The 13,945-nt window shown below is 38.2% G+C and overlaps 1 protein-coding gene across 1 annotated transcript; it reads right to left on the reverse strand.

Moving 5' to 3' along the window:
- Positions 1 to 214: 214 nt before the first annotated feature.
- Positions 215 to 13,868, reverse strand: LOC124174392 (turripeptide Ici9.2-like). Its single transcript, XM_046553504.1, has 3 exons — positions 13,711 to 13,868; positions 1,184 to 1,374; positions 215 to 839 (listed from the first exon to the last, which is right to left on the reverse strand). The coding sequence occupies exons 1-3, from the start codon at positions 13,854 to 13,856 to the stop codon at positions 772 to 774; spliced, it is 405 nt and encodes a 134-aa protein (XP_046409460.1). The 5' UTR covers positions 13,857 to 13,868; the 3' UTR covers positions 215 to 771.
- Positions 13,869 to 13,945: the final 77 nt, after the last annotated feature.

Here is a 13,945-nt window from a genome sequence, read left to right on the forward strand (position 1 = left end):
ATTATATATTATTATACATTATACTTTTCACAGACGTAACACCTGTCAAATGTTCAAATACAACTTTCACATCCAAATTATACCGTCCACTCAAATATTCACCATTTCAAACTGCATACTCCTAAGTACTTGTACAACAAGGTTTCTCTCTGTACAACACACGTGACTGGCAAGAATGAAGAAAAACTTCAGAACACATATATAAATGCAAATATCGGTATAATAATATGTTTTATTGAATTGATTATTACAATTGTTGAATCCGAAACGCAATAGAATAAGAAATAGTTGGAATCGAATAATTTCTACCCCTATTTCTCAGTTTTTCGTACTCTGTCTAGGTCTATATTGATTATACATTGTCTATTTTATTGCACATTTATTTTTAGCTTGATATAAAGATAATATATACACCGATAGGTATATACATATCTTTAAACGCGATGTTTCGGTAATTGTAAACATACTGACGATATTATTTTCTCGCAGCTGCACATTTATCGTTTCCGAAATGTAATACTTAAAATGACGGAGTCCAAATTGAAAATCAAAAGTCTTTACTCTGCAGAAAGTGTAACTATGAGCTTGAGTTTTACAAATTGTAAGTAAAAATATATATGCGGAAAATATTTGCTGAATTGACGATGCATCGAACAAAAATTGAATCCTGTTTAAATTTTAACCGGGAATCAAGAAACTGATGGTATATTTTGCCGCAAAACGTTAACGATCTATCGGGATAGTGCACAGCGCAAAACTTTTTGCTTTTTATTAAAATTCTTCCAGGAATTGGGGAATTTCGGGACCGTTGCAGTCTCCACCTCTGGCGATTTTGAAGTCTGGAAATAAGAACAGCGTGGAATTAAAATCCTGCACTTCGTATAAATTGTTACATTTAAAATGGTCAACGAGCAATGAAGTGATAAAATTGTACGTACGTTACAGTTTGATGTAAATTTATTTGTTTAATTTTGAAAAACAGTACAACGTTCAAGAAACGGCGACGTTGCAATTTTCGTGTTTACAAAATAGAAGACGAAATCGCAGAACCTTTGTACAACATTGGATAACGTGGTGCAATATTACGAATAACAAAGGACATACCGAAAAAATTGCAATAATTTAGATCACTTTGGTATTTAGAAACAATGGCAAATCTTTATTCCGATAATTAGTCCCTTACCATCAGCAGAACGTCCTTGAAGGCGGCTCTTTGCGCAATTGAATTCGCATTTGTTCCCGTAAGTAACGCCATCGTTTGCACAGACTGGCGCAAATTCTCTTGTGCAAAGGCAATTAGGGAGGCCTTCACCGGAGGTACTCGCAAAAGCGATCATCGCCAGTAAAAACGCAATTAAGACAAATTTCATCTTTCTGTAAAAGAGAGTAAAACGAAAGGCAAATCTCGAAATTTTAATCTTCCATCTACGATACTTTATTCCGTTACGCTTTTTCAATGCAACTGCAATAAATCCAATCTCACCGTTCAGTATCGTCTCGTTTGTATCTTACAACAATCACGTGTTGTTTGGCTAATGAAGCAAGATTGAAATTATTGATGCCTCTGTCTGCTTTAAAACTAGGTTCGTACTTACGTGGCCTAAGATAGGCTTTATCGTCGTGTGTGATTAGCATCGTCCACAAAAATTTGAGATTACCAATCTTATACGTATAACATTATCGAAACACACAGATTCTGCTATCAATGTTTTATTCGAGGCTTCAATTTACAGATTAAATGCGGGCAACGAATTACGAAAATTAAATATTACTTCCATAAAATTGGAAAAACATATTTACCTGCTTCGAAAACTTGAGCTATGATTCAAAGTTTACAGTACAATAAACAAGTCTATTTCTTTCGCTGTGACGTTATTATGAATCAATGCGGCACGGGATGAGCCTCAACGACGAGGTACTTACACCTTGTCTAATAAAGTCCAACGGCTGAATGAATACCAAATGATAAAACAGAATCATTGATTCGATAGCAACTTTACTTGACTACAGATATACCTACGTTACGCATCTTATCGCGTGATATTTATCAATTAATACTCATACGAAATCGGCAACTGTTAGTAATCTTCAAAATCACAGAAGGTAAAATTTTCGGTCACATCCGTTCTTGAACGTCTGCTTCGGATTGTCATGATTCGTATACCGTTCGATCTTGGTTAAAAAAAAAAGAATCACAATGTTTCACATCAACCTCGCGAATCGACTCGGAAATTTTCACGTATTTTTCCAATTTAAATGCTTCTTGATTTTCGACAAATGCGCAATGGAATTGAGCCGCTCATCTCTTCAAGACGGAGTCACACGCCTGACAAGTGTTTGGAGTTATTGTGCATCTGTAAAGCACGTGTCGAACGAAGAAGACCAATAAGAGCCACGTCGCATCGATCTTGTATCGCACAGACGTTTAGATTTTTTCCTTTTTTCGTGTGGCAAAAAATTGTCCAGAACAAATTTCATACGCATCAATTTTTCTTTTACTTTAATACAATAATTATCATATATGCATGTAACAAAATAAGGTAACAGCAGCGTGGCATTGGCAATTCACGAATACGGTAACGTATACCTATGCCTATAACATCCACTGACAAGACATCAGAGCAGCCGAAGCTGATGCAATTATTTGGAGCGCGAAGCCCCTGTGGCGAATATCTAATTGGATCCAAAGTCGGTCGTCTCACGACCAAGTAAGTAGACGCGTAGTCGTATACTAGTGTCCATATATATATATACATATATATATAAATGTCTATAAATTCGCCTCTGTAAAGAATTTCGCCGAATACATGGCGTACAAACACACACGCACATATATATATATATACATGTATAAATATACAGAGGCGAATTCATGGACGCGATAAACTTATCGTGAGGAGTGTGAGAGGTGTCTAGCCACATCAAAGTAGCTGGTGGTTACGAGGTTATCACTTTCGGTTTATACCGACCTTGTCAAAGCTCAAAGAATCGAAACTTTTATTCCAGTTGTGCCTTTTGAGTATTGTACATTGATTATTGTATCGTAATGTTGGATACTTGTATGAAAAAAAAAATGTAGAATTTTTAAAATCCGATTGCTCAATCTAGATCGTTGTACCTACCCGCGTTTATCCGCAGCTTCGACCGCGGTTATATTACTGATAAGATAAATTATAGATACGTTTTTATTGCATTTTATTTCTTTCTATTTTGCGGACCTTGATTTGTGCGCAATTATAATTATACGGTATGATTTACCCTCGATAAGAATTCGTTGTCGTTATTATACTTGCGCGTAAATTTCACGCGCCATTGAACGTCTCGTACGTGCAAATAAAAAAAATTTTAAATCGCTTTCGTACAAAACTTGTTCGCCAAGTTATAAACGAGGTGTAGGTATAACACGCATAAGATTACGGTATACCTGTTCTCTGTTAAGGGGTAACACCGCTGTAAAATATACGTAGGGGAGTTTCGACAAGTTAATTTAAACATTATTATTTAACAAATATGTGCCCCTTATTTGGTCAAAAATTTAACATTCTCATTAAAATACTCGCGAGTTACACAAAAATCAATATTCTAAAAATCACCTACGTATTTCTCTAGACATAGACATGTAAATTGAGTAGTTTATTTTGTATTTCTAAATTCAAATTTGCACCAGTTACACTGCGTCACCAGTGTCACCATTTTCGAATGCTTATTGACAGCAATTTTTTGTATTACAATAATAAATATATGCCTAATAATAATAATTGCCTGTAACATTTTTATCCGATTACCTTTTCTTCCATTCAAAAACAAAAAAAAAAAAAACACAACAAAGATCGTGCATTTTGTTAGGTTCTTACAGTGGTGTTACGCCTTAATCCTACTGCACTGCGAATAATGGGCTAAAAATACATTAGAATTACGATTGCGGTTTATCAGAATATTTTGAATTGTTTCCAGATATAATTTTACCTCTGTAACAACCCGGCGTAATATGGCATATATAACAATTAAGTGTATGCCACGTGACCGTTTACACACCAATATATTCGCGGAAATTTGTTGAATCTGCAGTCCCCCGACAAAAGCAGCAGGTATATAATACGTACATAGATATGTACATATATAAGCTACATGCACGGAACACCAGGTTGAGCAACAGTTTACAGGCACGTTCCATTTTGGAATATCCTGTGAGGCGCGGGGAGAACGATTGAGAATATTTATGAATTATAGAAATAGACGTTTTATAAATAAACCTGTAGAAGGTGGTTTTTTTTAATTTTTGTTTATTTTGTGTACGCTGACGAAACGTACGATTTTACACCGTATATTTATCAGTTCAATTCTGCAGGGTATAATTTTTGAACGATAATGAAATTAGACTTGTTTTGCGTGTAAAAGTATTCATCTCGCAGGCGGACGTCTGTTTGATCCGACAGCGTCAATTATCCGTTTGCGAAAACATATTATAACGCGTACGATAAGTACAATCTGTAAATGCCTGCCGGTACCCTGCACCTATAACATCTGCAGGGTGTTTTTCTACGTTCTTATTAACGATGTAAAAACACACAATTAGTTACATAGAATAAGCGCTACTCGCGTACAGGCGTCTGTACACTGATCGAATAGTTTGTTTACTGTTAACAAACGTATATGTATATTTGGATACGGCGAAATGGATGTTTTTTTTTCTTATTATCAAATTTAAGCCGAGCCAAATAATGATCGATAAAATTATGCTAATAGTTGACAAATCAGATTTGGCTGAATTTAAATTTGAGGATAATAAGGAAACATTTATTTCGCCATATCCAAATACATACGTTTGTTAACGGTAAATAAAATCTTTTCTCGATGTAACTGCGTGGAAAAAAAAAAATTTGCCATCGTCGAAGGTCGATTACCTAAAAATACGTATCGACGTCTCTGGCTGCAAGTCGTGCAAAATATAGTTATTGCGACGTTAATATCGCCGAAAGCAAATAACACGTAGACGATAAATACTTAAGACTATAACAAATCATTCCGTGAATACATGTAGATTGATACGTTCATGTGATCAGTGACCCCAAGAATATCGCCAATGCTAATATACGTATACATATAGTTCGTCTGAACATTAATTTGCGTATTGAACATTAACACGCACGTACAGCAGCATCATTTCTCGTGATACTCTTTTGAAAAACATCACGATGCTTACGCGTTTTATCACAGGCGCGGTAGCTTGTTTTCGTGATAAATAAAAACCAGCCCATATGCATGGGTGGATGGACTGGTATCAATTAGTGTGCCGAAGTGAGATATTACCCTCAATTTCAGATACGACAAAACATGTTGTTCGTAGGATAAATCGAACAGTGATCCGAATAGCCGAGTGAGAAACAGTTCCTATTTATCGCAAGTCACGTGTAATATATGTCACACACGCCTTCGCGTGTAATAAAAAATAGAAATTCAAAAGATTCTGCCCAGATCTTGGCTTTATTGTTATACAACACACTGCAATGGAAAATGAACGTCAGAAAATAATTATGAACGGAATTACGTAAGCGTATATAATAACATAAGTTGAAGGCCTTGATGTTCCTCTTACACAATTCCATGCAAATTGCGCGTTTTATTTATCAAATATTCCATTATCCGCACCAAATAATCAAAGTCCACTTCTTATCAAAACCGATCCAATTTTGCCTCGCTGCAGTTTTCAGCAAACGCGCGATAGCGCAAAAAAAATGATCGAACGCAGATCGGCGTATGTTACGTTCCCTACAACATCTGCAATATCTGCCCCTTCTCGTCACGCATGGAAAATACCTACAATTTTCTGAACTGACAACCGAAGCTGCATTTTCACGCGTTGCAAACAACTGTACGTAGCAGCGGTAAAAATTCTCTGCTCGTTCAATGATTCTGGTCCTTTCTCCAGCTACTCTTTTTTTACGTGTAAATTCCTGTTCGAAGTAGAAACGAGCCTAATTTCTACAGCAGTCGCTTTTGCTGCACGTGAAAACGCAGCTTGATCATAGGTTCATTGTGTGACGTTATGGCTGATACTTGTGACTCGTTAAACATGCAGTACAGGTGTACTCTTATGCAATTACACATGTCAGCATCACGTTGCCGTTTTTTCCACACATTCCTGCATATGTAGACAGCTGTGAGAAAAGGGAGTCTGAGAATTCGGGGTAAACGCCGTCTTATTGTTGAACAAGCCGACGGTCCAACTGAATTATCACGCATGTTTCGTCTCAACACATTGCAGTTGTCGAGTTCTGAACAATTTATTGTTCCGGAAGTGAATACTTGGAGCACATATGACTGAAGTTACAATACACGCTACCGCAACACGGTTGTCGTAACTCGATTGATCTGGTTTCTTGCGATATTCAAGCGCGTGGGTTGTTCGTAGAATGTTGTGTTATATGTAAATGGGCGGAGAGACCACCGAGAAAATAATGCTATATACGTATATGCTATGATGCTTGTAGCTTTCTAATCAGGCCTGGATTAACCCTAAGTCTAAAAAGGCTGCAGTCTTAGATCCTCGTAATTTTATGCCCTTGAATTCTGAAAATATATTTTTTTAAAATAGTACCTAGATTTTCAAAAATTCGGGTGTTTCAAACTCTTGAATCTTTACCAATAAAGGATCGCATGAATATCATTGTCTCGCTGCAATCCGATACCGAAGAATTTCTTAGATAAAATTCGAGAACTTTGTACACACGTGTACAAAATATCGTAAGCCGCTTATTTTTTCTATAGTATCGCAGAAAAATCTAAATGATTTGTCTCTGTTGAGCACAGCGATTGAAATCGCTCGTGATTTAGATTTTGAAAATTTTTTAAATATTTTTACCAGCTTTAAAAGGCAAAAAAAAAAAAATGGGGAATATAATTACTCAATATCGTAATACAAAACTTAATTATATAAGAGAAATTTTGTAGTAAAAATGTTTTTCCCTAACCTTAGTCGATTTAATTTTTTGTTACTACTTTTTACATTTAACCAATTCGACCATCTTGCAGGATCGATATTCGGCCTTTTTTTGTGGAGCAGCCTTAGGTATCGTGCCCCTTTAGTCCGGACCTGTTTCTAGCACAAAGCACTATGCACATTAGACTCGATAGCCTGCCTACATTATGATTGATAAGTCAGCAGCCAGCCACAAACCCGTAGAAGCCTTTGTATGCATTTGTGTGTACGTGTAATAGAAGCTCGAGTACAAGTTTCGAAGCACGTATTGTGTATAATACCTGTATATAGTTATGGATGGTAGACGGTGTTACTTGACATTGACAGACTTACCTAAATTCGGTGAGATATAGAGGCATCCAAACCAATAAGGGTTAAAGTATCTGATGTGCAAATACATATTAGGCATTCTACCCCAAACCAACCTACGTCCGACCCTCACCATCATCGTTTTTTTTCGAAGTATAGTAAAAAAAAACCTCTTTCACCGGGGCTTGGATTTTTTGAACCACGGGTTTGATTTTCATAGCTCGCAAAAACACGAGAACCAAAGTATCGAATCGATATTCACAATCGATTGGCTTCAAATTTTTCTCATAGATTGTTTGTTAAAAAATGAAAAATTTGAGATCGAGATGAAAGTGAACAAGCTTTTGGTTTCGAAGATACAGGCGAAAGAAGTAATTGAAAAGTGAAAAAATCAAATTGAATATAAATTTAAAAAATACATATTCATATTTAATTCGATTTTACTCACCTTTCAATTACTTGTTTCACCTCTAGCTTCTAAACAATAAGCTTTCCCACTTCCATCTTGATCTTAAAATTTTCGTTTCACAACAAAGCACTAATGAGAAAAAATTAAAGCCAATCGATTGGGGCCATTCATTCGAAAATTGGGTTTTAGTGTTTTTGGAAGCAGTAAAAATAGAACTCGTGGTTCAAAAAATCTAAAACTCAGTGAAAGATGATTTCTTTTGTAGACTCCATGCCGTACTTTGAAATAAAAAAAAAAACCGATGATGAGGGTCAGGGTCGCTTTAGTGTGGAATGAAGTCTGAATAAAACCGATCGAACATTTTCTTCTGAAACATGGAATAATGCGATAAATTACGAGTCTTGGAACCTAGTTGACTATGAAGAAAAAATTTGAGGACTTGAGAATAACGAATATTTCTCAGCAGCGATAAATATTTTCCAAAATATGGATGCTCTGAAATGAGAACACAGGCAAACTGCCAGAGCCAACTTTTCCCTTCACCGCTGACCGATACGCTTATATTCATTGAAAAACTAATAAGACAGCTGTATAAATCGGGTATATACGAAAGGTTATTTAGATAAATATCTAGTCTCGTTTAAACTTTCGCATTCGGAGAGACAGCCACCTCGGTACTATAATGTATAATTAATCTCTACATTACTGTCTTTGCGGTAGACAGGTGTTAAGCATATATTCATGCAGACAAAGTTTTTTAAAATTCGTTGCAGAGATACGCTAAACATATCTGGCATAATTACGCGTATCGTACGTAGGTTGAGCGTGTCCTTCAACCATCAACGTGTCGCTTTGATTACGAATTATTCCATTGGAAAGTGGAGTGTAGGTCAGGGCGTTTCTTAAAAAGGTCACTTTTGAATTTTAACTGTGTCAACCCCCGAATCGACAACAAATAATCCCAAAGTAATCCTCTAATTTCTTGGATTTTTATTTCCAGTTTAACCCGTACCTCCGGAGGATTGATTTCCCCTTTTAACCCTTTTCAAGGGAACAGTAAATCTGCCAAACGCATTTCGATGGAATTCGATGTAGAGGTTCACTGATAACGAATCTGAACTCGTCACCTCGAAATTCAAAATAGCGGATTCAATTTAGCGGACAAACATCCCAACAGTCTATATTGAATCTTTTAATTTTGAATCTCAAAATTTTGTATCCAGATTCGTAATCAGCGACCCAAAAAACCCCCCTACATAAAATTTGAACATCAACCCTTTGGTAGCGCGAGTTGGAGATGAGAAAAAAATCTGAAAAAATTAGGGAATTGTTTTTGAATTATTCGGGGCCAATTTGGGGGTTATACGTTCGAAATTCAAAAATGATCTATTTAAGGACGGCCCTAGCGTAGGTGCGCCGTTTTTTTTCCATTTAGCAAACCCAATGCAGACTCTTTTTGTAAAATGATAACAACGCGTAGGAAATATAAAAATCTAGCGATATCAGACGACTACTTCAAAGCATTAATGATCTTTTCAGACCGCCGCTTATGACGTACTAAACGAATTCCCACTCCACGTCAGTTCCACGGCCGGCCTTCAGGCGCGACGTCTGAAAAAAAGTTCCTGCTGAAACTCGACACTGACGAATCGGAGGGTCGGATGTTTACCCGAAAAATGTCTGGTAGATGCAGAGACCGAATTGAGGAAAATATTGTTCATTGTTACAGGCCGCAAAGCGATTAGCATGCGGAAAGCAATGACATGGCCGTGAGAATTGGCCGAGTCACGCAGCGAGGAAATTTGAAATACTTCTTTTAGCGTTGAGTCTTATGTCTGCAAGAATAAGATTCACGTTTATTTTCGCGTCCGTAACTAAACGTCGCGGGGATCCGACGCATGGTGCGGGCGGTGTATTTTTAGATATTCCGAATTGCAATATAGGTTTGTGAAACGGAAGGTAGAGAGACGTGGCACGTATTCGGCATTCGTGCCTAAGCTTTTTCCCGGTTCCGTGAGTTTCTTATCAAAGCAGACTTTCGTATCCAAGGGATATTCCGTACACGGGTAGGAAACAAGTTAGAGGTCGAAGAATTCTTTTCAATCCTGCAGATATAAAATATAACACAAAATTGAAGCAGACTCTGATCCGTTTGGAAATGATTGAGACAGACTCAGCTGATCCTTTTGTACCGCGTGTATGTACATACATACCCATATGGGCGAATCGCAATTGTCAGAGGATCAAGATTTCATTTCATTCCAAATTCTTTCATTCCAGCTGCGAGGCATCAATTTGCAATTTATAGCTACACAGCTATGCTACACAGTACGGGGAATAAAGAAAATTTTTCGAACTGACGTATTATGCGGAAAAATTGTCTTTACAAGCGAGCCATGCGTGATATTGACTGAAGGTAGCTGTGATGCACTGTAGTATATTACATAGCATGACAAGAAGCAAGTTGTTATACATCTGGGTTTCCGATAAGAAACCTTTCATGTGTTTGTGACGTGCATACGAGTGAGTACAAGTGGAGGAATTGCAAGTGCTCGTTCGCCGATGAGACTTTCAAAGACATTTCATTCCCATTGTCAGCTTTCCTCTTACTCTATAGCGTATTTATTACCATCTGCGAGTGATCGTTCCTCGCTCGTGAAAAAGGTGTAGAGTTGAAAGTACAATGCGAAACGTCTTTCGAACGCAGAAATATGATACCTGAAGGACACTTTCTTGCGAGATTCCGTCTCTGGTAGATCTCGTACTGGAAACTAGTTTTACCAATTCGTCTTTCATTCACCTGCCATGTGCAAATCGATAGCTCTGCGACTGCAAGATACACTGAAATATTGTATAAAGAACACGCGAGTGTCGTCGTTTAAGGTAAAAAAAAAAGAAAAAAAAAGGATGAAATGGAAAGAAGAAAAAGAATTTTTTACACGATGTACGTATAGTTAAAAATAATTCAAGGTTCCGGCCTGCCTTGTGTTAATGTCAAGTACGTCAACTGTCTCAATACAGTGATACCGGTTGATCATTGTGCCACAATGCCTCGAACGATGTAAAGTGTGCAACTACTCCGGATTGTATGTATCAATGACTCGATTGTTTCCTCATTACTACCGACTTGCTGCACGGTTTATTAATCGATCAAGGTCACAACATTCGCGTAACAATTGCAACATACGGTATCACAACTATTCAACTTGGACAAAGTAACGTTCAAATGATTACTTGTTATTTTATTTCCCGACCGTTGGTTGGTGACGTCAGCAGCGTGCTTCCTGATAACGGTATAAGCGTATATATAACATACAGTGAGGAGTCTGTATCAGCTGGCCGCTTATCCGACTCGACAAAAAATGTGTAAAACAAAACAGTAATTTAAATTCGCATATCTATGCGTATAGATGTGCACGAGAGCACAGATGCCGATGTACCCATTATCAGAGCTTCGGGAATAAAACCAAGGAGGGGGGAGACGAGGTCTGTCTTCGACTCTGGATCAATGTTGTGTAGGACTCTTCCATGAAACAATGAGGGTTAGTCATCGCTCGAAATATAAATTACGACGTGTTTCGACACGCGTCGTCATATTCTGCGAAAATAATTTTACGACGTACACGGTTTGTTAAAGATTCCCTTATCGCGACGTGTGAGACGGGCAATGACGATGAGCATGGGTATTAGTGAATCTACGCACGAACCACTGTTTTGCAGAAATGTCAAAGCGCTGGCAATTTGAGCGGAAAGTGTACTGTATACACTGGTTCGAAGATATACGTCTGCATGCACATGGTAATATCGACATTATTGAAACTGAAGTAACGATCATTACAGGGATAATTAAATCGTTTAATGAAAAATTTCCCTAGCTCCGTCGGATAGAATGACGAAAAATAATTGAAACGTATTTTTTCTTTTCTCAATTCAATGTTTATTGACAAAGATATAGCCAGATGAATTTTCGTGACGTCATAATGTTCGTGTAGCAATATGACTATATCTATGCACATTGCGACGTCACGCGTCAATTTCAAACTACTATATATTTGTTAGTAAATATTGAATTGATAAAGGAAAAAAACGTGTCAATTATTTTTCGACGTTTTATGTGACGAACCAAACGGAATTTCTGATTCAACGACGTAATTGACAAAGTTTATTTCCCCAGATCAATTACAAGTTCACGTGTGCCCGGTGAGCAAAGGCACAAATATATTTAGAAACAAAAAGAAAATTAACTTTAATAATACGTCGTTCAAAGAGTATCTTGAAACAATGTATTTGTGTTGAACTAATCGAAACTGAATGCAAGGATTATTATGAATTTGTAAACTCTGTAATTGCTAGCTAAACACAGGTATTATACCGCAGGTACGAGTTTACGAATTCTAATGACCCTTGGGTTCAGCTCGATTAGTCTAAGCTAACATAACTAGATTGTTTCAAGACACCCTTTGAACGACTTTCATATATGTGTAATATATACACTTGTAGGCATGTCAGGTTATCGTACACGTGTAAATTTGACGATATGAGGGCACATGTCAAGTCAGGGGGAATTCACGTGGCACGATAAAGGTTGCGGGCGTCACGGCGTCGTAGCGGCACGGGTATCGATTCTGACGTCACTGGCGGGGGCGTGGGCGCAGACGGCATAGACGCAAGGGTCGAAACGCGGCGCGCGGCGCCGCGACGCCCTGGACCGTCTAGTCGAGCGGTGCACCCTTTAGCTCGTCGATCGTCGGATCGTTTGGAGGAAAAGCGGATGCGGTTTCTCCGTGCAGGGAAATCAAGCTTTTCCCGTAACTGCCGTGCTGGGCGTGTTGGGAAATTCGGTGGACGTTGAGAAACGAGTGGAAGGAGAGGGGAAAAAGAAGGGAAAAAATGCGACACAGAGTGAATAGCTGGGACTTTGAATACGAGCAAGTAACCAGTGACGTGTGTCGGTATTAGTTTAGTTGTGTGTCGCGAGAAAGGTAAATTGTTTATAGTGTGCGGGAAAGACCCAATTGGGGGGAGGGGGGAAAAGCGTGGGGGGTGAAGTGAAGCGGGAGAGGCGGGAAGGCAAGGAGGGAGAAGATCATATATATTCTTCGGCGCGAGTTCCTTCACTTCAGTTCTGCTCGGACTTCGGACGTGTGAACTTTATTGAGCCTTCAGGAAGCGAAAGTTTTCATTTGTTTGGTGCGCTCATTGTATGGGTGAGTTTCATCTTTGTTTTTACTTCTTATCACTCCAATCGTACGGAGATCTGACATTTCCCTGTAAGCCAGACCCCCTCTCGTATCAAAAATCTGCCGGATATTTAGTCGGTTATCCACATACATACGATTCACGAACGGTTAGAAGCTTACAACACTGACCTTGGGACGTCGTATTTTAGGATATATCTAATTCGCGGACGTCGATTATTTACAAAGAAAATAATTACGAGGTGACGTGTTTATGCCAGAGAAAACGGCACGTATTCGCGCTTTCTCTTTGTCTCATTAGAAAGTTTTCAGCTTGACATTCGACGTAACGAAATACGTAATACTCGTATCCTCGATTTATAATTCTCGTTGCGTGATTTTTTGATTATACAACGGAATTATAAACCGTCAAGGTTTTTTGATTATACAACGGAATTATAAATTGTCAAGGCTTTCAAATTTCGCGATTTGATGTATGTACTAAAACACTGCGCACTGTTGCGCTCATAGGTCGAGTTTGCAATTAGTCATCTTTTACACCGCGTATATAATCTCTTGTTCTACTTTTGGTTGGGAAACAAATGATCGGTCAACTGACAATCACTCGCCGTTGTTGACCTCGCGATCTCATCTCACGCATTTGCGTCGTATTGTATTTTTTATCGTATCTATACACGTATCTTATTGTAGTAAACAAAGTCTGGTGAAAATCCGTAACCAGTATTTCACAATCTAGTTGATATACATAGCTCTGTAGATCTGACTGCAGAGCAACTTGAAATACGTATATTTACTGTTACAGTTACTCGAGTTACCTTTTTTTTTGTACCTTTTTCCCTCCCATCACTTCCGTTCTCGCCAACGCGTCATTGCGGCGGATCGTTTGTAGGTAAATGAAAAGCCATTCGTAGCACACGTGGCACAAAACATTCCAACGCCCCCGTATTGATTCACCACGCATCACAAGACGCCATGTTGAACTAAGCACGAGGGGCGAAATGCGAAATAGGCCGAAGTAGAAGTGGTGGCCAACGTGACCAAAATGTCAAT

The sequence above is a fragment of the Neodiprion fabricii genome, chromosome 1, assembly GCF_021155785.1.
Source record: "Neodiprion fabricii isolate iyNeoFabr1 chromosome 1, iyNeoFabr1.1, whole genome shotgun sequence".
NCBI classification, from domain to species: domain Eukaryota; kingdom Metazoa; phylum Arthropoda; class Insecta; order Hymenoptera; family Diprionidae; genus Neodiprion; species Neodiprion fabricii.